At 47.0% G+C, this 25952-nt stretch overlaps 2 protein-coding genes across 8 annotated transcripts; one reads left to right on the top strand and one right to left on the bottom strand.

Annotated features, from left to right (window-relative positions):
- Nucleotides 1-938: 938 nt before the first annotated feature.
- On the bottom strand, nucleotides 939-18858 carry masp1 (mannan-binding lectin serine peptidase 1). 7 transcript variants are annotated; one of them, XM_039598056.1, is made up of 14 exons: nucleotides 17661-17686; nucleotides 16723-16818; nucleotides 16192-16414; nucleotides 15930-16107; nucleotides 15519-15650; nucleotides 14084-14280; nucleotides 13869-14016; nucleotides 13680-13798; nucleotides 13332-13410; nucleotides 10465-10590; nucleotides 10133-10207; nucleotides 3480-3727; nucleotides 3181-3369; nucleotides 939-1707 (listed from the first exon to the last, which is right to left on the bottom strand). In XM_039598056.1, the coding sequence occupies exons 3-14, from the start codon at nucleotides 16348-16350 to the stop codon at nucleotides 1240-1242; spliced, it is 2118 nt and encodes a 705-aa protein (XP_039453990.1). In that variant the 5' UTR covers nucleotides 16351-16414; nucleotides 16723-16818; nucleotides 17661-17686; the 3' UTR covers nucleotides 939-1239. The 7 variants fall into 7 exon arrangements, 6 of the variants coding, with proteins under 6 accessions (XP_039453990.1, XP_031614866.2, XP_031614867.2 ...); XM_031759006.2 differs by lacking the exons at nucleotides 16723-16818; nucleotides 17661-17686 and adding an exon at nucleotides 18730-18858; XM_031759007.2 differs by lacking the exons at nucleotides 16723-16818; nucleotides 17661-17686 and adding an exon at nucleotides 18730-18858 and having other exon boundaries at nucleotides 14084-14277.
- Nucleotides 18859-19093: 235 nt separating this feature from the next.
- On the top strand, nucleotides 19094-23128 carry clrn1 (clarin 1). The gene is made up of 4 exons (XM_039597969.1): nucleotides 19094-19444; nucleotides 19742-19818; nucleotides 21039-21218; nucleotides 22294-23128. The coding sequence occupies exons 1-4, from the start codon at nucleotides 19131-19133 to the stop codon at nucleotides 22557-22559; spliced, it is 837 nt and encodes a 278-aa protein (XP_039453903.1). The 5' UTR covers nucleotides 19094-19130; the 3' UTR covers nucleotides 22560-23128.
- The last annotated feature ends 2824 nt before the right edge of the window (nucleotides 23129-25952 follow it).

The following is a 25952-nucleotide window of genomic DNA, read 5'->3' as shown; positions in this document are numbered from 1 at the left end:
AAAAAATACTTTGGGGTGGAGGTAGAGCTGGGCGATATAAGACTTTTTCATATCACGATATGTTTTTTCATTTCAGGTGATAACGATATATATCACGATATAAGCCAAATAACTATATTTGTAAGATTTAAATGTGCCGTTGCTCACAAGTAAAATGTGAAATAATTAGCAGGTTGTTTTAATTAAAATATTTATTTCCCATAATAAGTTCAACAGGGCAGATGTACTTAAGGAACATGAGACTTCAGTTTCAGATAAATAAAGGCAAATATTGCAAACTACACAAAAGGCAGCCGCTAAAGCGTTTAAGTTTCAAAATAGAAAAAACAAACAGACCACTAAATTGTCAATTCCACTTAGAAACAAAATATTAATTCTAAAAATAAATCTTAGTTTGTTTTACAGAACAGACAAAATTGACTAACTTTTGTCAATATCAAATAAACTGAGAACTAAAAGGAAATTCTCCATCTCTCCTTGTTGTACAGCTTAGCTTTTCAAACAGTTTTAACAGTGACTTTAGTCTGACAAAAGCCGAATGACGAATCAGCGCTTTCAGTCAGAGATTGAGCATGCACCGCTTTATTGTATTTCCAGACTTGCTTTCGGCACAATTTACAGTGCGCGCTACTCTGTTTTTTGTCAGACTTGAAATAGCTGAAATACCTTCACACTACGGAACTTCTGTGGCCCTTCCGTTCGACAAGCTCTCCGGCATTGGAACCATCATCGGTTTTTTCTTCGGTAACCTTCGCTCACGCTCTCGGTTGATTTTTCTCTAGTCGGCAAACTCATTTCCTTCATTACCCGGGCTCCACGGCTGCAAAAACAAATACACATGTGCGCCTTGGCGCTTGTGCTGTACGTAACAAGTCACGTGACATGACGCTGCAGCTGTGATTGGTTCGGCTCTGTGCTACTTAATTTGGATTGGCTGTTCTTTTTTTTCTTTTTTTTAAGAGGACAAGAGAGATGAGGCCTATCGCAATAGTTTAATTTTTCTATCGAGAAAAAGTTATTTCGCAATACATATCGTTATCGTTCTATCGCCCAGCTCTAGGTGGAGGTGGACTGCAAAGCGGCTTGCAGGTTGGCAGGCTGAAGCATCTGTGCGGGAGGCGGAACTGAGCTGAAATGAGCATTTGATTCAGGAGGAAGGCGGGACTAAAGTTAAAGGGTACTTTTTTTTTAAACTGGGACATTTGCTCCTACAGGTGGTTTGAAAAGCCTTAAACAGCATCACCACCAGGGGGCAGCGTGAAGGTGACTCTCTATCCACTCCACATATTTGGCTACTCGGGTGTAGACTCCATACACTCTCCGACTCCCGCACTCCTCCGGTCCGCCCCAGGATACCAACCCAAACACCGCCCACCTCCGGCTGACCTCGTCCTCCATCACAAACGCACCCCCGCTGTCCCCCAGGCAGGTGTCCCGCCCCCCCTCGAAGAAGCCGGCACAGAACATGTTGTCAGTGATGTTGTAGCTGATGGAGCGGGAGGCGTAGCTCGCCTCACACTCGGCCTGGGAGACCACCGGCAGCTTCACATACTGCAGGAGGTCAGAGGTCATCTCAAGGTCGGCGTCCAACACAGGGTCAAAGGTCAGAGTGGATGAGGGGGAGGAAGAAGTAGAGGCATTGGGGTTGGAGATTCCCCAACCAGCAACTACACCTAGAGAGTTGGGGAGCGGTGCCGGGGGGTCATCCTGGGGTAAAGAGAGAGGTCAGAGGTCAACCAGCAGACAGATCAGTAAAATATTTACATCGTTATTTTAGTCGATCTGATCTCACTGCCCTCAAACAGGTGATGACATCACCAGTAAAAAATAAAAACATAAAGAAACACATGCTTCAAAAATACTGGAAATAAAGCAAATGTGTCTGAGACGAACGTTGCTGAACAGGAGCACGTTTCCACTGAGCTGCACCTCTGCTTCTAAAAACATCTGGAGGCCACCTGCTGCAGCTTTGGAGGATAATTATGTAGAAAAGCTTCTGCAGCACACCCACCCAAAGCATTCTTTCCCCTGCAGATTTATAGGTCGTCAAGCCTCGACCATGTCAGTGGACTTCACCGTGGTTTCAAAACAGTTTGAACTTGTACTATCATCACAGTGACCCTCACTGCAAGTTTTAGAACTGACATGATGGCGTCCATGAGGAGCCTCACATTCACCGTCTCACTGAAGACCTTTGCAGTCGTGTGAAAAAGGTTTTACATATCAGGACATAAAAATAATCTTTTCTCTCAGGTTCTAAAATTATTCAAATGAAAGCTGAGCCTGTGCCAAAATGCAGAGGTTAGCAGCTCATAGCTCCTCCTTCAGCCGTGATGTTTCTGTGTCTCATCAGTGTGGAGGCGTTTGGGCCCACTCTTCTTCACCGCTGCTTCGGCTCATTTAGGTTTGCAGCTTTAATTTATGCACAGCTGTTTGAGCTCTGGACTTTGGACCATTGCAGCAGCTCCACTCGTTTCTGTTTCAGCCATTCTATTGGAGATTTGCTGATGACCCAGTTTAGCTGTGGGACACACGGCCTCACGCTGACTCTAGCATATCTTGGTGACTGCATGGTGCTCACATCCTCAGGCTAGCCCAAGCCAGCCAGAAAATCTCTCAGCATTTCCTGGATCTGCTCCGGGGCTTCTTCCTGTTAGGAAATGCCCAAAACACCTCACCAGGAGCCGTCCCAATCAGGGACTTTCAGTGTCGAGGAGTAGCTCCTCCCCCCGTCTTTAAGGAGGGAACCAGCTGACCTTTGGAGGAAGCTCAGCATAGGTGAGGTTCGGCTTCACCTTCATGCACTGCTGCTAAGCACCATACATAAAACCTTAGGGTGCTTTGTTTCTACGGTGACTTTGCCAAGCACACTCTGGCAGACTCACGGACGAGGCCTTGACCAGGTCTTCCTGCCTGAAGAGCTCAGGAAAGCTACTTCCACCCAATCACTGAGATCTCTTTTTCAGACTGAAGTCATTAAAGTCGTTCCAGTTTTTTATAAAGTAGACTTTGATTATTAGTTTTACATTTTCAGTCTCTTAGAAGGATTTTAATTCCTAAAAGTGTCCTTTATCCCTGAGCTGACAGACACACTCTACCTGTGACCTCTGACCTTTGTGTTGGAAGATCACACCTAACTGAACACGGCTTTGTGCAGAGTCAGCTGGAACTGTGACCCACCTGTGTGTGAGGCGGTGGGAGACAGACCGGACGGATGAGCTGGTTAAACTCCACCCGCTCACTCAGCCTCAGCAGGGCGATGTCGTTGTTGTAGTTGTTGGGTTGGAAGTCCGGGTGGAGGAAGATCCGGTCCACGGAGCGGTTGGTGGCCCGACGTTTGTCTCTGGCGTCGTGGAGACCAAGGAAGACCTGAAGGACAGAATGAGCAGGTCACTTACTGGCGATAAGCATCCGTCCCACGGTTCGGCAGACCCGGAGACACGAAGCTGATCACAGGTGGAGGAGAGAAAGTGAGAAACCTTGACGTGGTCAGCGGCCACGGGGACGACGCTGGTGTCCCTCCTTAGGGCCCGCAGAACGTGGGCAGCTGTGAGGACCCAGGACTCCGACAGCAGGGCCCCGGAGCCGAACCAGCGGTCCTCTGGGACCCTGGACAGGTCCTCCACACTGAGCAGGACCTGCCAGGGGAAGAAGCCAGGCTCGGAGCTACGACCGCCCACAATCCGCTTCACCTGAGGGGGGAGAGGGCGGGATAGCTGGCCACAGCCTGGACACGTGGAGACATCAGAAAGACAGGTGAACAGACAGGTTAACACGCAGACAGGTTGTACAAAAGGCCCCATAGTTACGGTTTTATTCTGTTCAGTTGTTAGTTTCACCTGTAGTTTTTTAGAGTGGCCAGTAGAGGTCACCCCACCGCTTTGTATGAGAGAGACTGTGGGCAGGGAGCAACGTGGGCAAGGCACCTGAGCTTTTCTGCTCCAGATTACCAGCAGACCCTGGGCGTTTCTCAATATGCGTACTTGTGTTTCTGCGTTCGTGTACTCGTGATACGTCATCAGTCGGAGACCAAGTACTGTTCCAATTGAAATGCGCATCAAGCCGAGAACGCGAAAAAGTCCCGGATGTGTTCTCGCTCCGCCCATTTTATCGAGCATGCACCGGTGTGGACTTGGTACTAGTGATGCGTGAATCATCCCAGAATGCAATACTCGAGAATCACTTTACTGACTCGTGAATCATGATTCACTCGCGCAACTGACTCACTGACTCATCCCTGTTGCTGTTAGCAAACTCACTTTCATTAAAGAAACCCCAGCTAGCTGTAATTCAAATTGTGGAGAAAACCACATCCAGTATCTTAACAAAAACATTTCTGCTCTGAACTGGAACCCTGATCTCACATCAAGATAATAGCTTTTATTCACAGTAGCATCGCCTAACATGCTAACAGCACATTTGAGCTACTCACCCTCCCTTCCTGCGCTCATCGTAAAATCACTCATGACTCACTAACCCCCTCCCTCCTGTGCTGAATCGTTAACAAATCACTAGGACTCACTAACCCCTCCTCCTGTGCTGAATCATTCTAGAGCAAGCGAATCACTTGACTTATTTCAGTCCTGCGCTTAATTGTTAAGCAAATCACTCAGGACTCAAACCCCTCCCTCCTGCGCTGAATCATAGCAAGTTAATCACTCATGACATCTGCTAACCCCTCCCTCCTGTGTTGAATTAGGAGGCGAATCACTCATGACAGCTAACCCCTCCCTCCTGTGCTGAATCATCATCAAGCGAATCACTCATGACTCACTTCCTCCTGTGCTGAATCATAGCATAAGCAAATCACTCAGGACTCACTAACCCCTCCTCCTGCGCTGAATCATAGAGCAAGCGAATCACTCATGACTCGCTGACCCCCTCCCTCCTGTGCTGAATCATCAGCAAGGAAAATCACTCATGACTGCTAACCCCCCTCCTCCTGTGCTGAATCATAGAGCGAACGAATCACTCACTCACTCACCATCACTCCTGGCTTGCAGCTACTTCTTCTTCTTCTTGGTCAACCAATGTTAATACTACCGCCCCCTGTCACAGCTCAGTGGACATTTAGATGAGAAAATATATATTGACACATGTAAGAAAATACTAATAAAATAAAAATAAACAAAAGAAATGTTCCTTTAGAAATTCTATTTTGCTCTTTTTGCTATATAAAATAGTTGTTTTCTTTAAGAATCATTCATCTTAGCAGTAGGATTTACATTAAAAGAGAAACAAATTAAGTTTGAGTGAAAATGTACATTTTTGCACTCTCTGGTCAACTGACTCAGTGACTCAAATGACTCAAAAACCCGATTCACTTTGGTGAGTGACTCATTAAAACTGATTCAGTAAAAGAATCAAATTTACCATCACTACTTGGTACAGCTAAATATCCCAGAATGCATTTCGTCCAAAACTCAACAGCGGACTCCGGCACATCGTTTTAACCCCCCGCTGCTTCTCACTACTCAGGTTAAAGCAGTGGTTTCCAAACTTTTTTTGCTGGGCCCCCTTGTTTAACAAGAAAATGTTCGCGCCCCTTTTAAGTGCACGCGCGCACGCACGCACACGCACAAACACATCCTTCAACCACACCACCCATATTTTGCTCCATTGCGGTTTATTTTACACCTCAAACATTTATTAAACAATTAAGCAAATACAAATAATCTGCAATAAATTACAGGTAGTAAGAAAATAAACTACCAACTCTTTTACGCTCCGTCCGCACCTACACGGGTATTTTTGAACGCGCAGCTGTTTCGGGCACATGTAAACGGCGTATCGAATCACCGAGAACGGAGATTTTAAAACTCCTTTTTTTGCGTTTGAGTGTGGACAAGGATTACAGAGTTTGTCACGCAATGTCAAAGGTATGTTTACTTTTTCACGTCACGCTGTGCGCTACGTTATTGTTTACATGAGATGAATTGCAGATAGAGACAAAATACTGTTAATCTGACTCTGCAGGTTTTACAGGCTTACATATACAGGCGTTACTGTCCCTGCATTTAGAAAGGCAGAGGCATCACGGTGTAATTATTTTACATGTAGTTGTTTTTTTCCTGTGTAATAATGTTCAACATTGCTATCAATACATTTTTCAAAAACCCTCTACAAAATGGGTTCAAAACATAAACAACTGTGGGATACTGTTTGTCCGTGATTTGAACAGCCCAGGGGCCCGTTCTTTACATTACTGCATGCAAGTTACATTTGAATGTTGACGATTGTGATCTTGGATCGTTCGGTTCTCCGAACTCATCTGGGACTTGCTGTCATAGCAACAGATCCAGATAAACCTGCTCGGGAGCAGGTTTACTTTATGTAAACAGGATTAGATCAGCCACTCAGGTATGTCCGCTGCAGTTATACAAAGCAAGAGCATGTTAACCACTGTTTTACCATAAAAAATATTATCAATGTAACTAAAGATAATGCAGTATTTGATTCTGTTATTGATTTCATACAGATACATACAGGTATTTCCGAAAAAAGGGTGTGTATTAATCATTCTATTACATGTAGTAGATCATGTCAGATGTAATTCATATTTTAGAGTAGTAATAGTAAATTACTACGTGCAATCAAGATGAGAGACCACGGCTATAAAAGCGAAGGTGGATTTGGGAAGTCTGTCGCAGCCATGTCCTGTCCGTTTGTACGTGAGCAAGGAAGGTGCAAGATTGATAAGGAGAGTTTATTTTTAGCGTATATTGCGGGATAGACAGGATCCTTTAGCTCAGCGACGGTGTGCTCATAGAGAGATATCGATTCTCCCGTGAGGGTGTTATTTACTTTCTTCCTCGCTCTCTCTCTCTCTCTATATATATATATATATATACTACACTGTACTGTATATACTGCACTCCCGATCGCTGTGCATGCTTCAGTCACCTTGCATGGGAACAGGTAAAAGTGATGGAGTGTTATGTCAAACTGGAAAAACCCACAATGTCAATAAATGTCACAGTACAAAAAGGGTGTGAAGGGGTGCAGGACCACCACCTGTCTTTATTTGCTCTGCCCTTTTCTTGGTTGCTGTTATAAACAAACAAACAGATTATTCCAGGGTCTCTTGTCATAGACTAAAAGCAATATAAGTGATAAATATTACCATTCTGTGGAATATTCTTATATTTCACTTTTACTTTTTCCCATGTTCTAGTGGGTCCTGTTGTGGCTCTAATGTGAAAGAGGATATGATGTAATATAATATAATGTGGTATAATATAATATCACATGATATAATGTAATATCATGGATCACTTACGAGTTTAATTTGTCAGCAACTTTCTGCCAGCCCTCTCCTTTCTTTTGCAGCCTTTTTGCAGTGTTCCCCTGCGTTTTAATTAAACTCTGAAACTCCTGAAATCCTCAATCAAGAGTTCTTGCTCTGCTGCCGTGAAATACTGAGCGCACTCCTTCGACATCTTCGCCGACCAATCACAGGGTTGCCGATCAATGTTTCTACTATCGATGCGTAGCCCTTTTAAGCCACCCAGTGATCTCAGATTACTTCATCCAGCTATACTAATCGTCAACAACAGGTGTGTTCGAGAACCGGATTAGCGAGCTCAAAGTTAGCGCGATGATTTGATCTTGGATGTAGTGAGCGAGGTACGAAGAACGGGCCCCAGCGCTGTCCCGATGCAGGGAAAACTAATTCTGCAGGGAGACCTACCTCAGCACTTAGGTGAAGCCAAAGGAAGATATGCTTCACCATATTTTCTAGTCTTTGGCTTAGAATGAAGTTGGTTTGGAAACATATTCAGCGATGCTTCATCTCCTGCTTTGCGTGGTTGGGTGTGGGCGCCCGTGCTAGCAGTGTCCAAGCGTTGTTTTTGTTTTTGTTTTTTTTTTTCTTTTCATGCCGCGCCCCTGCAGCTCTGCGCCCCCTAGGGGCGGGCCCCACACTTATGGCCCACTGGTTAAAGAAACCCCAGCAGCTGTCTATAGTATTGAGTGTCCACTAGAATAGAAATAAAAGCGTTCTAACATCTCACCTGCTTGTTTTATTAAGGTATGTACACGTATGTACATGTACACTATTTTCATTAATAGAGATTTCACTACTGAGGTTAAAATGATATATAAGTCACTTAGATCACTTCTAAATGTTAATGTTTGGTTTATTTCAGTGTTTTATTTGTTCCTGAGTAAACCGGTTTGGCTGTGATTACAGTTAAGCTTCATAACATGTTACTCACAGTTAAATTAGGAGGGGACGGCAGTAAAACTATCGGACCTGTGACATCATCACGTCGCAGGTGTTCCAATTGTACATACAGTCCGTCATCCAGGCCTTGAGCAGTGCATCACCGAGAATGCGAGTACGACTCGACACTTGAGAATTGAGAAACGGCCCCTGTGCACGAGAAAATGCTAACTTCCTGGTTTGAGACCGGATGTGGGGTTGTACATTTCGGTAGCTTTACTTTGCCAATCACAGGCTACTGCAAGATATACTCCAAAATCATGTCCAAAACTCGAAAACGGAAAGATCGCGTGTTACAAAGAGGAGAAGGTGGGAACACTCACCACTGTTGTGTCATAAAAATCTAATGATCAATTTTGACGCTTAAAGCGTTTAGATCGATCAGTTGTTTACATCACTCAACACAAGCAGAACTGCATTACTGCATGCAGAAGACATTTAAACAGGCAAATGTTCAGCATTCAAACTACAGGTGAACAATAGTCAAACCAGATGTTTCCCCATTATGTCGATATCAGCTAGTCAAGTACACACCTACACAGCATGTTAACAAACCATGAAAAAAAGCCACACAAAAAAATGAATGATTGCTGGTGAGGGTTTCTCTACATTAGTATTTATGAAGGGTGTGTTGTGACTTACCTTCAAAATTACAGTGGTCCTCGCTATAACGCAGTTCACCTTTCACCTCGCTGTTTCACACGCAAGTTTGCATGCTTTTTTTTTTTTTTACATCACATCCTGCCTCCTGATCGCTGCAGACGATCTCCTCCGTGACGCCTCTCCTGTACAGTACAGAATCGCTGCATCGATCGCTAGCAGTGTGACTCTGAAGTGCAGTACTGTATGTCCACGATATCCACGCGTCAAAAAATAAAACTGGCTATTTGACTTCACCCATCGCTGGTTATTTTTAGAACATAACACCCGCCATAAACGAGGGACAGCTGAGAAATATAACATTTGAATCCCTTTTCTCTTTTGCTCTGAGGTGTGGGGGAAAAATATCGACAAGTCGATGAACATCATTTACAGGTATATTGGGTAAATGCCCAAAACATCTATAGAAATGTAAATCGCCGCTTGATTCATTCATTTGCTTAACTTGTTTTGGACCGTAAACAAGGCGCGAATAGGACACCGGAAACAAAGCTCCCCACAGGAGTTTCCGCACCGGAAGTAGCATATGCTAACGTGCACATAGTCAATTGGTCATTCCTTGAGAAGTGTGCGTTAATGAGCAACGTAAGTTTGTGATGTGTGAGTATGTGATGATAAGATGTGTTTAGGACTGTACCTGAGGTTAGGTGGGAAATGACTATGTTTCTGTCTGTGCCGCTAACGGGTGCTAAGCTAAGCTAAGCTAACTCTCCTGCCGTGTGGTTGGGTATAATTGTGTACTGGGTTAGCTCTCTCAGTGGGTCTATGCGTGAGTCGTGGGTAATATATGGCCTATGGTATTAAAGGGGATGTTAGTTATTTCCCACCTGTGTTTATGTTGATGTACTCTGGAGTTATTGATGTGAACACTTTAGTAATGTAGTATTTTCTTTCTGTTCCTTTCAGAGACCACACACATACACACACACACACACACCTACACCTGTATGCAATACCTGCTCCTCTGACAATCCCTGTTACCTTCAACTGTGTGAAGTCAATACAAGAGTCTGCACTATCCTCGGTGTCTTCATTGTCTCCCTTCTGAACATTCATCCGGGCCTTGAGCAGTGTTCTGGCCGACACTCCGGGGAGTGGTAGCTGCAAACCTGAACTAGCACCTTACAGTCCTCCCAGTCCAAGCTATCTACCCAACACAGGTTATCAGACAGACATGTTAACAGGCAGACATGTTATCAGACAGACTGGTGGACAGACAGACGGGTGGACAGACAGACGGGCAGTTACCTGGCAGACAGGTGGGTAGTGTGCTTCTTCCTTCTGAATCGACCCAGTCTCCACTCAGACCACACCTGTATGAAGCTACAAACAGTAACCGGAGTGTGAGGAGGCCTCTGGATATCATTAGCAGGTCCATTTGTTATCAGCATGTTTAAAAACAGATGAGGAGCAAATTGCCCAAAGATGAGAACAAAATAATAGAAGTCAATAAAAACATTTCCCGACTACAACCACACGCAGAGCTCGAGGAACAAGGTTCAGCCAATAATCAATAATCAGTGGATGAGCTGTCACTGCACAGTAACCACTGAAGGAAACCAAACAGGAAGACCTCTTACTGTTCAGCTGGACGCCGCCCTCCCTGCACACGTACTGAACGGTCGCCCCAAACAGTGTGCTGTTGTCATGGTTACCAAACACCACATCAGCCATGTCGACCATCTTTGGACTCCCACAATCCACCACTGTGACAGATGGGACAAAAACACCAATCAGCTTTGAGTCTGAGCAGAAAGGAGGAAGAATGAGCCAGAACCAAACGACAGCCGACCGACCGCGACGACGAATCAGAACTGACGTGTTCCAAGTTTGACCAAGAGTGTGACGTGATTTTAATCTGAAACTTGTCTCAGCGTAACGTGAGACCCGACAGGCTGAAGAGTCAGCGTGTCCTGAAGGGGGCGTCACAGGAACATGGATCGGGACAAAGAGTGCGAACACGTGTGACAGAAACGCTCAGAAACACGTGACATCAGCGCCGCGATCGCTGAATGTGAGTCACAGACACAGGACAGAAGCTTCTGGTTTTACGTTTTATTGGAAAATACAGACACATCAACACTGTTCGCTCCTGCAGTATCTTCATCAGCCAATGAGACTGGCTCGCTCACTAAGCTAGGATGTGATTGGTCCGGATGCTGGACAGAGAGCTTGGCTTCCTCCTGGAGTCTGCAGAGAAACAAGAGCGAGAGGAAGGTGTGTGAGCAGACCTGAACCGTCTCTCAGAACGCACCTTTTACCTGCATAGTCAGTCACATGTCAGTCATAACTCAGCTGTTTGCATTATTAGGGGCGTGGCCTCTGTGACTGACATGTGGATGGTGACACAGGTGGCTGTAGCTACTAGCTTCACCTGAGCTGGACCCATGGGGTGTGTTTGTGCTGTTGGAGCCTTGTAATGACATCATGTGACCAATAACATGGGTGCTGTGATGTCACTACTGTACTAACAGAGCGTCAGAGAAGGCGGAGCTTCAGGTTTACTGAGAGAAAGCCCAATTAGCACTAATGTGTGTCTGAGTGATGCTTCTGCAGAGTCTGCAGAGAGCCAGCAGGTGGCGTGTGTGCTCCAGAAAACAGGTCGCAGCAGCAGTAACCCAGACCAGGGGCGGATCTAGAAGGGTGGCATGGGGTGGCAAGTGCCACCCTAAAATGATCCCTTGCCACCCCAGTTTTGCATATGACAGTGTTGTTTATTAAAATAAGATAGCATTAACAGTTTGAGCGTAGTTACAGTCAACAGTGAATATAAATGCTAAAACTGAATATATTGCATAGTGTCCCCTCCACCATTAACAATAACAAATGGTTTAGCCCAAAGCAGACCGTTTTTTTCTTGTTTTCAGCCTAATCTTATGATTGTAGAGCATAGTTTGAACAACACCATGGGAATTTCGGATTTTACACAGATGGTTGGATGTTACACTCTGGAAATGGAAGCAAGGTGAGTCACGCTGCACCTCCAAATCACATGACTATTTTAAGCTGACGTAGCAACAAGCTGCAGCCACGCTGAGTCTCTATTTCAGCCCACATTGAAAGTTCGGACTTCAAAGTTTTTAAATTTTAATTACAGGCTAGTAAATCCAGAGTTATGATAATATATATAAGCCACGCTTTTTTCTAAATACTGTCGTCACGTTTGTGTGTGTGTGTTGAAAGTTCGTTTAAGCGTTTTCTAAGGACAGCGTTATGATAATATATATAAGCCACGCTCTTTCTAAATACTGTCGTCACGCTTTGTGTGTGTGTGTTGTGAAAAAAAAGCCACCTCTTTCCTATCGGTGGAAAAATGCACCATGTCGACCAATTAAAAAAAAAGTCAACACGTAAGATTTGGTTGTTTAGGAAGAGGGAAAAGTTTTGGGAGTGACGGTAACGGCAGCAAGACAGAGCGAGCGAGCGAGTGAGAGAGAGAGAGAGCGAGCCAGTTTTTAGATGTGGGAGATTTGTAACGTTTAGTGTGGAGTGTATAGTTAGTGTGCTGTGTTATCTTGTGTAGTTGTTCTGTTGTGTAGTCGTTTTATTTTGTGTGTCAGTGAGGGCACTAATGAATGTCACAAAGGCACATTTGTAATGTAAACACTGTCACTAAGTAGAAAACCAGCGGAGTGATACACCTGCTGTTGTCAGGCCTGCAGGTTAGTCCCTGTGCTGTTCTGTCTTTTGATGGACAAACTTTTTTTTACTGGCACACATCATTTGTGGGGCATCTTATTGCAACACCTGATTGTTCTCTCATTTTGGTTTTAGTAATATTTTTAAATGGTTGTGCAAAATTTAAAAACTCAGCAGGTGTATTGGCTGCATTTTTAGATAAATAGTTGTATATGTTTACAAAATGTACATTTTATATTTGCATTTCAAGTTATATAAATTCAGACCTCGGTGGGTTAATCCAACAAATCATGAAAAATTAGGTTTAAATGTTTGTTCATGACAGTGCAGACTTCTGACATTTTGTGTAATTTAAGCTGTAACAATGTGATTGTTTTCTAACAAAAAACAGTGAAACTTAAGTTAGACGTGTGTTTGTAAATGAACCGCCCCATGTTGTGTAGCTTTCTGGATTTTATACTTATTGGGCTACATATTTATTTATTATACAGGCTATACAGTACATAAGATCAAAACTCACATGTTTTATGTAACTAAAGTGTGTAATTATGTGGGCTACAGACAATAACTAAGTTAGAGACTATACTTATATGAAAAACTTACTGCATTTGAATCATTTTAACCATATGTAACCACCTGCATATGTGTTTGGAAAAAAATGCTTTGATTTTGCCACCCCATTTGATTTCTTTGCCACCCTCATGCCACCCTAAGAAAATTTTTCTAGATCCGCCCCTGACCCAGACTCAAACACGGGAGACACTGAAACACAAACACTCTGGAGAGGTCAAAGGTCGAGCAGTCTTACTATGGCACGGAGGAGGACGGTCGCTCCACGATCCGTCGGCCCGGCAGTCAATCTGATAGTGATCCAGGTGACCTCCGTCCTGAGCAGAGACAGCGCAGCCAGGTTAGCAACACGCAGTGTCACTGCAGACCATGTGACCCTCACAGCTGATCTACACCTGTGGCGCTTAGCTCGGACGCATGCCGCCTTCGCACTCTGCGTGGGGGACCTGTCCGTCTGACAGTTCGATCTGTCAAACGGACGCCAGCACGCCGGCCCGTCCCTTCATGTGCGCAGCGCCGCTGTTTTTGAAACAAACTAAACATCGTTCGACTCGACTAAACTCAGCTGATGTGACACGCCCCCTACCTTCAGCAGGTGGTATCCAGGCTCACAGGTAAACAGGATGTGGTCTTTAAAGAAGTATTCTGATTGGAAAGGGTTCATCAGGGTGTTGGGCGGAGTCTCAGGCACGGGACATTGACTTCCTGTCAGGACACAATAAAAGCTTTAACTCCCAGCTGTGTGTCTGTTTCCAGCACCTGGATATGGACTCACCTGTAGCCGTGTAGCTGAGCCTCCAGCCGAGGTTTTCTCCGGAGTTATCGCTGCGGAACACGACGGAGACCACGTTGCTGTCAGTCTGAATGACTCCTGGAGATCGATCGCCGCAGAACGGACCGAACTCAGCACTTCCTGCTTTAATCTGACAGGAAAACAGCTGATTAACAGCTCCAACACATCACCCGAGTGTGTGTGTGTGTTTTCTTCACCTTAATGTAGTCGTAGGGACAGCTGACGTCAGGGTGATCCTCCACATCAAAGCGTGAGTCAAACTGGAGGTGGAGCCTGAAGCCGTCCTCCACCTCGATGCGGTACGAGCACTCGCAGCTCTTTGGGTACGGAGCAGGGAAGTCAATGCTGCTCAGAACTCCGGAGCGTTCCCTGAACACATCGCTGCTGCACTCTACTGAAAGAATAGAATTAGAATTCAACTTTATTGTCATTGCACATGTCACAAGTACAAGGCAACAGAAATGCAGTTTGCATCTATCCAGAAAGTGCTTTGGCAATAATATAGACATAATTATAATTAAATAGACATACAGAATATGGATCTATTATAGGTATGTTACAATGTACACGATATGAAGGAATGTTATGAATATGCTATAAGTATGTAGCGGCTGTAGTGAGTGTATAAGCTATGAACAGGATATAAATATGGTTAAAAATATGAAAACTATACAGATTGTAGACAAACAAACAGTGGCAGAACTATAATTATTGTATTGTACAGAATTATTGTCTGTACAGCATTTAGAGTAGTGCAGTTTAGCACACACAAATACACACACACACACACACACACACACACACAGAGAAAAGCAGCATCACAGTCAAACACTGAGTTTGTATATTTGTTCTCTGAGGATCTCCAGGCTTCCTGAAGGACACTCAGAGCTCTTCTTTGGCTGTTTCTCTGTCAGCATAATCCCACACTGAGGTCCGGCTCTCATAGACTTCCCCTGTGTGTTTCTATCGTGTGTTTGGATTGTTGTCATGCTGATAGTCATGTTTCCAGATGTTCCTGCAAGATCACGGTGGATTAAATATTCATTTCTATATCTGTATTTTGTATCATATTTGTTGCATCCATGTTTGTGGATTTTTTTGTGTTTAAGGAGGAAAAAATCAAAACACAAAAATATGAGACATTAAAGGGGCGTGGCTAACCGGAAGCAAAATATAGAGAAAAGAGGTGAGACTCAAGACTTTTGCACACTCAGTGTGTTGTGTTATAATGGTTCTGTAATCAGTAAGAGGTCACTGAGAGGTCGTCGCTCTCTAGCAAACCCTCAGACGTGAACATCACAGGCAGAACTCGGACAGAGCGCGCCTCCCCCACACAGAAACATGCAAATATTTACCACCAATCAGGCGCCGCTATCAGTCACAGCGAGGTCACAGTCCACAGCGCCGATCTGTCAGGACATGTGAGGACCCACACGTTCCTCCCCCACCCCCACCCGTGGTTCATGTGGGGTTCATATTGATTAACATGGTTTTGGAAAGCAGAGCCACCCCCCCACCCCCAACACACACACACGCACCAAAAATTAGCACGCTACTATACTTGTGGACGAACGCGAGCGATCAGCTGTGGGTGCTGTGGGTTATGGCACCTGAGGCGATGTCTGCGCTCACCTCTGCAGGTGTGGTTGTTGGAGTGCAGCAGGTAACCATAGCGACAGGAGCAGTAGTATCCTCCGATGTAGTTGTGGCAGAAATGATCACAGAGCACGTCCCTGTCGCTTTGCTCGCTGCACTCGTCTATGTCTACAGGGGCGGGACCAGAGGAGACACGAAACAAGCATCAGATGAGAAACTGAAACAAACTGCGCCTTTTTGTCAGGTGACCTCTTAAACTGATTTGCACTGAAACAGGAAGTCCGCAGACTCGCTCGCCGCTCGTCAGAGTTCTGCTCGGTCCCACCTTCAGACTGGCGCCGAACAGAACTCCTATGAACACCCGAACGGCCAAACTCCGGCTCCAGAGGAGACGTCATGGCGAGAGACCGAACCCGTCCGCTCGGGCGGGCTGGGTCTGGTTCTTACCCACAGCGTTGTAGTGAGCCACGAACCCGGAGAACCGCTCCTCGTCAGAGAAGTCGGAGGAGAAGAGGAGGCTGAGGGAGTTTCTGGGGGAGGTGAGGGCCTGCTGAGCCGGCACCACCTCCGTGTCCGTCTGCTCCTTCCCACAGAACAGCGCCAGCACCTCTCCCTCAGCCTCCACCTGCAGACAGAGAACCATAATGTGTGACATCACTGTGGCGCGTGCAAACACACACACACCAAAAACTGGCATGTGGTGTCTCACCTTGACGTAGTCATACTCGCACAGGTAAGACGGCTCCAGGTCGAAGTGGCTGAAGTAGAGCTTGATCCGGAAGCCGTCTGGAACGCTGATGTTCCAGCGCAGCTGCGTCTCCCGGGGATACGGCTCCGGGAAGTTTGGTGAGCGCAGGCTGCCGTACATCCCCGACAGCGACAGCTGCTGAGCACCGAGTCCGAGCGAGAAGATCAGCGAGATGAGGACGAGTCTGAGAGGAAGCAAAGCGACACTCGTCAGGACGTCACAGAGGTCCGGCCCCATCCTCATCAGAGGCCTCAGACCAAACCAGCCCGCCGCTCCACACCTCCACCTCCACGGCACCAGCTCTTCCTGCCAAAGTGAAGTCACCTTCACACACCCCAGTCACATGACCAGGCCCACACGCATCCTTCAGTAAACGTGCTAATACACGCACACCAGCCTGTTCCTACTGCACATGCTCAGTGAGAGCCTGCTCCCACCCAGCACTGTCAGTAACCCCCCCCCAACACTTTATTTGGTACAGCTGGTTAGTACCTGATTGGACGTCAGTCAGGTTCCAGAAAAGCTGCTTCCTATCAGGAGCCTGTCCGCTCTCCTGACCTCTGACCTCAGCGAGGCATCTGCTGCTCGCTGGATGTTGGAATGCGAAACGCCCGGCAGATCAGAGTTTGTAGTTTCAGATTTTATAACCACTTTGCTTCAGCTGTTCCTCAGTTTCAGTTAGGGCTGCCACAAACGATTATTTTGATAGTCGACTAGTCACCGATTATTTTTGCAATTAGTCGACTAATCAGATCATGCATCCATTGGAAGTACAATGTACAGCTTATTGCACCAGCATGCATCTGCTCTTATATAACTATCATTAGCTTACAGCGTGTTTAAGGTATGCGCTAACTAAAAACAAAGACAAGATGATAGTTTATTAAACTTTTAATGAAATTTGCAGATTGTTTCGGTGGACTTTAATAAACTCAGCTGTCTGCTCCTTGCTATCTAAAATATAACAGAACACTGGTGTAAACTCTCGACCATCTCACACTTCTGTTTAATCAGTTTTTTGTTTGACGTTTATTCAGCTGTGTAAAAACTACAACTTTAATCTCAGGCAAACCGATTTACTTACGAACAAATAAAACACTGAAAAAAGCCAAACAATAACATTTTTAAGTTATCTAAGTGACTTATATATGTTTAACCTGAGTAGCGAAAGACGGCGGTGGGTTTGAAAATGATTTGCCGGGAGTCCGGTGTTCTCACCGGCTCTAGTGAGCCTAGAACCCCAGCTAGCTATCGAGCTGGTGGGCAACAGACGTCTCCGAAAACGTCGGAGCGCTTTTGCAAATATGTGATGTCTTGATAAACTGAGCAGATATTTGAGGTTTACACAGCTACATTCCCGCCTGAAAATATGTTAAAAGTTTATTTTGTGACCCAGAAAGAATAATAAGAGTAATATTAAAACTAACTACCTGCCGCTATTGGTGGAAACAGAGCAGGGCCGCGCTATGAATTCTGGGACACAGCTTCTTCTTCTTCGGGGTTTAATGGCAGCTGGAATCCTTGTACATGCAGTGCTGCCATCTTCTGTTTCAGTCCGTTATTACACTCTTAAATCCTACTACTTATTCCTTATTTTGGGATCTTACAAAGCTTCAAACGACGCGTCGACTATTAGTCGTCGACAATTGTAATAGTCGACGTAATCGTGACTAGTCGACTAATCGTGGAAGCCCTAGTTTCAGTGACACGTGCAGCCTCTACAGTAAACTCACACCCTAACCCAGGGGTCTCAAACCGTGGCCCGGGGACCACTCGCTGCCCGTACCTTGATGTACAGAAACATAATGCACTTTGACCCCTGAAGTGACTTTTTGTTAAAATAAGTTCTTGCAAAATCCAAAAATGACTGAATCTGAATCCAACATGAGCAGAGAGCACAAACATGCTGAGGCTGTGTGAGTGCAGTGACAGACTCACAAACTCATGCGCACACTTATGTCTGCAGTTTGTTACATACAAACACAATGACAGCAGCAGTGCTGCGTGTGTGTGCACAGACCCATGTGTTTATTTGGTCGCTCAATAAAAGGATTCAGTTAGTGAAGAGCAGAGATGGGCAGTAACGTAATCCAATTACTTTTTTCAAGTAACTTGACCAACACTGGTTAAGAGTGAGGAAAAACAGTCTTGTTACACAATATTTGAAATTTTAAAAACAAACACGACATTTTAGGAAATATTTGTTTGTTTGTTTGTTTTGTACTACTTGAGCGATAAAATGTCCTCCAATCAGATGACAGAGCCAGCAGTGGCCCGCAGCTCATTTCAGTTTGAGACCCAAGCGCACAAACCTTCATCCTCCCTCTTCATCACCTCCACCTGCGTGAGCGCTTAGCTGCGGGACCACGCCCCCGCGGCGCGTTTAAAGACAGCGGCTCCACCGGATCACCTGGAGTTCTGCTGCACCGAGTCTGAGTATCGATCCTGATCAGCACCGACTACGAGAACCTGCAATCACGTGACCCCGAAACTCCTTACCTCATGTTGGAGGTGGCAGCTACTGTCTGCTCCTCCGGCGGCTCCTCCGCTCCTCTGTGCTCCTCCGGACACCGACCCCCGGGCTTCACCCTGAGATGCTGACGTCATCACGTGCCATGCCGAAGCAGCCTGGAGGAACAGCAGCGCCCCCTGGGGCTCAAAGTGACTCTTTTCATATTGAAGTCCGTTTGTCTGTGTTTACCTGTTTTCCGTCACAGTTAATCAACTTCCTGTTTCCTGACTGCAGCAGCTGCCAGAGTCCAGTCAGAAAAGACCCGATTTCAGCAGTAAAAGGTGTGAAGGAAAGATGAGTTGGCTGCGCGCGCGCGCGCATCACAGTCTCGTGCTTCGTCTTTAATGACAACTCGAACCTCCTGGCTGTAAACCGAGCCCCTGTTGCCATGGCGACCCAGCTGGTCAGGTGTGCGCTGGCACCTGACGTTTCCCGCGGTCCCCCCTCCTCCGGGAGGTGGAGGTGGGGGCGTTGTGGTGGCCTCCTCCCCGGCTCCTCCTCCTCCATCATGCCGGGCAGACAGAAGCAGCTCCTCTTCTCCGTGTGCGGGCTCCTCGGCCTTTCCTGTGCGCTCACGGCCGCGGTGGCCACCGGCCTGCCGCTCTGGCTCCGCGGGGCCGTGCTGTGCCGCACCGGGGCCGAGCTCGTCAACGCCACCGGGGCCGAGCTCGTCAACGCCACCGGGGCCGGACAGCTGGACAAGTTCGTGGGGAACTGATGCTACGGCACGAGCTGCTTCCACGGACAACGCGCATGAATAATAAGCAGTTCATTGATCTGCAGGTTGGGTTGAGAGAAGAATCCATAAAACCACAGCGCGGTGCAATTTAGACGTGTTGAACTGAACTTACAATCATGAGACTTTTATATGGGTACAATAACAAAGCCCCCTCTTTTACTAGACAATAGTACAGCTTACGTCAATCCGAACCACAAAATGTTCCATGACCTTTAACATTGCTCTAAAAACATTGTGAGTGATCGCCGATGATGCACGCGCACGATCAGTAATTCACGCACGAGCTGCTGCGACTCTGCTCACGGATTTATCAACAAGGCTGCATTAATAATAAGAGGTTTATCAATAACTCTGTTCATTGATCTGCAGTATCTGATGTCATGCAGATTATTATTGTGACAGAAAACGTGTGAAAATATTTCAGCTGAAAAAAACTTAAAAAGGCTATAAAATATCTGAACATCTGAATGCATAAAACTATTAATACTGTGATTCAATTAGGGCAACAACACTGAAAAAATTCAAAAACTGGAAAATATTTCAGCTGAAAAACTTAAAACGTAAAAACAGTGATTCAAAACAAAGTCAAACAGACGAGATTTCATAATAACCAGAACTCGAAGTCCATGAACTGAAAACCCAGGACCAGGACCGAGACCAGGATCAGGATCAGGATCAGCATGTCTGATTTGGGGGTTTGGAGCCGGAGCTCTGTTGTCACTGGGGTGACAGAAAAATGATTTCTAAACCCTGATCTGAGACAAACGCTGAACGTCACAGTCAGGCAGGCTGAGCTCGTCTCATTGGCTACACACGGCCAGCAGCAGCAGGCGTCCTTCATAAATAAGGTTAATTAAAGGTTAAATGAATACAGCTGCAGATGTGAAACCATCGTCAGATAATCTTTTACAAACTGGTGAATAAACATTCGTTCATCAAAGTCACATGACTCTGTGAGCGCTGGGACAGGAAGCAGCTCCCTCTGAGGTCCCGGGGAGCGGCCGCGCGGCACTAACGAGGTTTCCGCCTGACTGCGTGGGATCTGCGAGCAGAGACAAAGCTGCTCTGTTCCTGCAGGACCTGCGTCTCTGCTTCAGTGCAAAGCTTTTTGTTTCACGTCAGCGTCTCTGTGGGACGTTTGTTAGCCTTCCTGGGTGTTACTGTTACAGCTGAACTTAGTGGGCAGGTGGAACACGCTCCGGGTTCCAGCAGCTCGTGCTCTCTGAGCGCGCTCTTGGTGTTCTCTGGTTTTAAATCTACTCTCTTATTAAATATCTGACAATGTTCACTTCTTGTGTCTTTTTCACACACTTCCTGTCTCTGTGAGTTTACAGATGATTTTCTGTCACGATGGCGCTCTGTTGATTCTGTTTTTCATGCTTCTGTCTCTGCACTTCCTGTGTTGGTCTTGTCTGTTTTGTGTCAGCGTGTCTTCGTCCTGCTGTTTGACCCTCTAACAGGAAGTGCTGGCTGTGCATCCTGAGGCTCGGTGACCTCTGTGGTCGCTGCAGACCGGACACGCCTCTCACTGCAGGTCTGTCTCTTGCTGTCTTCCAGTCTTTCCCGACCTCCTGAGCGCCATCCCCACAGGCCTCCACGTCACCGTCATCTTCTTCTGTGGTGTTGTGACGCTCTTCTCCTCCGTGGCCACCGGCTTCTTCTTCTTCAATGCCTTCGGCAGACCCTACAAGACGCTGCAAGGCCCCGTGGGACTTTACCTGTGGACCTTCATCACCTGTGAGAACTACACCCTCACAGCAGAGCACAGCTTCACCTGCCAGTCAATGCTTTTGTTTGTACTGTAACGTTTTTCAAAGATAACAGCTTCCGTCTTTACGGTCGCCCTCAGCACAGCCAAATACGTCGTCATTTCAAGAAGGGCTGATAAGATAAGAACAGCTGTTTGCTAAAATACGACCAAAAGCGAGACCGTTAGAGATGGGGGGAGCAGAGGAAGGACAGTGTCACTGAAATGCATGCTGGGACAGGTGGCGGGCTCCCTGTGAGCCTGTAACAAGGTATAAAATATGGATGGCTGGGTCTGAAATGAGTTCAGAGAGGATCACAGACAAACAGCCTGATAACAGAGCCCGAGGCAGGAGAGGGATAAAGCAGGCGGGGGGCAGCCTGGGCGATCATTAAGACCCAACGATCCTCCGCTCATTTCCTCCTTCGCCGGGTTCATTTCACTTAATCTGCCCGTCCACTGTGTCCCTGCAACCGCAGACCCCAATTAGTGCCGGGCAGCGTCCCCACAAATACTCCAGTTTCACTCACAAAGAAGGCCCCCAGAAGCCTAGCAGGCAGCCACAGCGCCTGTCAGAGGCCCCGCCCCTAACGATGCAAACTTGAACCTTAACACAGTTTATACAGGTGTGCTGTAGAAACAGGTGTTATGAGGGCTAAATATCCACAGACACCAAACAGCTTGTGCATCAGGCTGAAGCATCTTAACACAGTGGTCTGTGTGGACTGACTCAATGCTGCCCCTGCTGGACGGGGGAGGAACTACAGTGTTGGAGCCTCTGTGCTCCTCACAGTTGGATGGTTGGTTCAAACCCTGGAGTGGGGAACCAGTGATGCACAGACTGGAGAGGACTGTGAGTCATGTGACCTCAGCTCAGCTGAGCCATGTTACCATGAGCTCCATTAATGCTTTTATTTTCACCCTCTGAGCTCCTCTGATGACATCATCACTCCTTCTGTTGTGGCGTCTGGTTTGTCTCCTCCGGCCTTCTCAGAGGTGGAGGAGGTGTCTAAGGGTGATGGGGTCAGAGGTCAGCCTGACGGTTCCTGTCTGTGTTTCCTGCAGGTGTCAGCAGCTGCCTCGTCATGATCCTGTTTGTGTCGGAGGTAAAGCTCAGTCGTCTGTCCGAGCGGATCGCCAACTTCAACGAGGGGAATTTCATCTTCCAGACGTACACCGAGCGCTACGACCGATGCTTCTGGCTCTTCTTCCTCATCTTCCTCCTTCAGGGACTGAACGCCCTGCTGGTCCGACTGGCGGGAATCCAGTTTCCCTTCCAGCAAAACAAAGAGGTGGAGCTGAGCGGCGGGGCGGCCGACCTCATGTACTGAGAGGAGAAGAGCTCAGCCTGCAGCGGGAAAACGGCCTGAACGCCTTCATCAGCCGCCGCTTCCTGTCGCTGCAGCTCTGTTGGATGGCTTTCCTTCACAGTCTGTTCCACGCTGAAGAAGGTGAACCCTCGCTCTTCACCAGCGTGGTGAGGGCATTTCCCTCGGTAACAGCGGTGATCGTGACTCTGACGCTGAAACCACGAACAGTTCGTAGACTTGAAATGTTGCTCTGTGTTAGATGATGACGCTGTCGAGCTCCTCTGTGTCTTCATTTCTTTGCAGATCAGTGATGTTTAGGCCCTCGCTGGCTCACTCGTCCTTTAGCTTCTTGTGTTTCACCGATCACGATGACGATGCATCCAGCGGCGAGCCCGTCCTGATCCGAGCTCTTTGGTTCTGAGGACAGGCGACGCCTCGGCTCTGCCGTGTCGTTGTGTGGAAAAGCAAACGTGATCGTTGAACGCAGAGGAAGGTTTTGGACAGTGAACCATTTACAAAATGTGTTTCTGTGGAAACCATCACAAGCTAAATCTACCTGTAAGGAAAATAAAACTGTATCTGAGCATCTGTTTCTGGGTTTGTGACTGGCTGGTTTGGTGGCTTCACATCTGGATTTCTCCTATTCAGAGCTCTTGCAGCTGCTCTGTGACTGATCTCTGACCAGCTGCATAGACACCCGCAGCTCCGTCACTCCTCCAGACTCGTTTCACTTCGCTCTGAGATCTTTCTGAGGACTTTACATGACGAGGTCAGAGGTCACCAGCAGAGAGCAGAGCCTGGAGGTCAGAGGTCACACTCCCTGTGGAGCTCCTCACCATTGATTGGTTTGATGAGGAGACAAACGTAGGACTTCATTTCTTTACGATATAAAAGACCAGAGTTTTTTTTTTTTTTCTGTGACGTGACCTCTAACCGTGGATGATCAGATGTTTACTGGTCCAAATACAGAAAGCCATCAGTTGCCATGGTGATGTTCTCATTTGTGCACATCATCTGAAAGCAGAAATATCCCGAAACCCTCGGCAGCATTCACACAGCGTGATGAATCCTGAGCAGCTTCAGCTGCACGTGGCAGAAAACCTGCGACAGCAGCGAGGGAGGTGCTTCAGGAAGCCTGTGATGAGAGCCTTTCGACTGAAACCTCATGGCGTGTGTTGGCTTTAACGGGACCATAAAGCTGGTGGTGCTGCAGGGCGCTGTGATGAGGCCCGCCTCCTGCAGTGACACTGAGCCCGCCCTCCGTGTTTGGACGTGCTGACAGAGTGAACTGGACTGTCTGTTGTCCTCTTGTTTCCACTGTGTGTTTAATGGTGGTGTCCTCTTCAGCAGCCGGCCAATTAAAAGCCAGGATTTCATCCAGCTGATGGCAGACGGGAGCTCAGCTGGAGAAAACTGGATCTGCTGTTTTTAGAAGGACTTTAAACTTTAACCACGTTCAGCCTGAAGTCCAGGCAGGACACGGAGGTGTGATTACTGCTGGCCGAAGAGCTGCAGCTTAATGAGCGCGGCTCTGGTGGCCTGACGTGAACGCTGCAGACGCGTCAGCTGGAAAGACTGAAACACCCCGGGGAGTGAGAGCAACACTGATGAGCTCTGTGCCGTTTGTGAATGAACAGGAAGTGATGTAATTAATGCCGAGTGCTGTGCACGCCTCTGCCTGAGGGGATACTGTCACAGTTAATTAGCCGACGCTGGGGATGGCAGTCAGACGGTGGGAGGTAAAAAGAGCCCGCTCAGACGGTCCGGCCTCAGACACACAGCTTCCCGTCACTCAGACCGCTGCAGGTAACACGCTTCCACTCAGGATCGCCGAGCTCCGATTCACAGGTAATACTCCCGAGTTTCCTCTTCTCAGTGGACAGCAGAGCTCCAAAGATTCACGATCACGCTGATGTATGTACATAGCAATGACATGTAGGTACACTTTGGTGCGTGCCGGAGCAGGTCAAGGTGACGACGATGATGATGGTCTTGTTGCTGAAGTTAGAGGGTGCTGCTGATTGCAGATGTTTCTCTTATGAGAAGAAGCGAGAGGCTTCCTGTGACCGACGGTGCTGCTGCCGTTACTGTCGGAGGGTCACCGAGGGTCCTGCAGATCAGAACGTGGTGACGTGTAAATAAAACAAATTGAAATCTGTGAAAACCCTCGGGCCGACAGTTCAGCCGACCTCAGACTGGAGTCTGCTGGAAATATCTCCTTATTTGAAACGGTGCAGCATTGGGTTTGAGTAAAGTCCTCCAGGAGCAGCAAAAGACTGAAAAGCTACAAACAGCAGCAGAAACACCTCTTCTGAGCTCTTTTAAGGTGGACTGAGGCTGATGGCTGAGATTCTGTCTGGAGGTCATGGATCTTGCGTCCTGAAGAGGAGAGGGACCATGACAGCCTCATTGATGAAACAAGAAAAAAGAATGAGGTGTCCACAGGAAGCCTGTGTGGTTCTTCAGAATGTCATGTGACCAAAGATAAACGATTGTCTGAAATCATGTGACTGCCTCACTAGGTGATTGTGAAGAATGGTTGGTTGGTTACTTGGTTGTCACTAGTTGTTGCTGGATGTTATCAGTTGTTAGTAGTGCAATCCAGTGTCAGTAATGAAACAGCTGTCAGTGCTTGTACGGCAGGCCTGTTGGCCTACCAGTATGCCAGATGATTCCCAGTCCAGCCCTGGTGCCATCCACACAGCGCCTGCTTCAGGAAGATCTTTATAAAGAAACCTGACTGAGCTCACGCTGCACCAGCAGAGCTGACCTGAGTACAGCTCAGACCATCAGCCGTCAAAACATCAGAGACCACAAGCAGCACAGAGGAACATCTGGTCTCCTCAGTCCAACCACTGACAGTTTCAGAAGCTGCGAGGAAAAAGAACTTTATTCAAACATGACGAGTTCAGAATGAGCAGATATTTCAATGTCGAGCAGATGTGTCTGGTTTAAAGTGGACTTGAAATACTTTCTGCTTAGTTTCTGTGAAAACAGTGAAGCGTGTAAATGGATTTGTCAGGAGTTCAGGACAGGAACTGAATCTGTGGTGATTTCCTCTAAACTGATGAACTGATGTGTGTTCAGATGGAGGCAGAGATTCAGCAGATCCTGGTCCAGGTGTCGGAGCTGCAGCACCGAAGGAAAGTTCACTTCCAGCTTCAAAAAATCCGATCTGCTTCCCAAATCTGAAGGCCTTCACACACCTCCAAAGAAACACCACAAAATCCTGAATTTTCTGTTTCCAAATTGCCCGTGCAACTCGTACACACTGAAATTTTTTCTGTCCTCTAAGCGTGAGCAGCAGGCAGCAGCAGTGAGGATTTCCTGGTCTGATCCAGGAGCTGAAGCTTTGCTCCACATGTCAGGATGTGGCACAGCCTGGAGCTGAATCTGGTCAAACATGATTATTTT

Source organism: Oreochromis aureus, linkage group 14 (assembly GCF_013358895.1).
Source record: "Oreochromis aureus strain Israel breed Guangdong linkage group 14, ZZ_aureus, whole genome shotgun sequence".
Lineage (NCBI taxonomy): Eukaryota > Metazoa > Chordata > Actinopteri > Cichliformes > Cichlidae > Oreochromis > Oreochromis aureus.
This window is presented reverse-complemented; position numbering and strand designations above follow the sequence as displayed.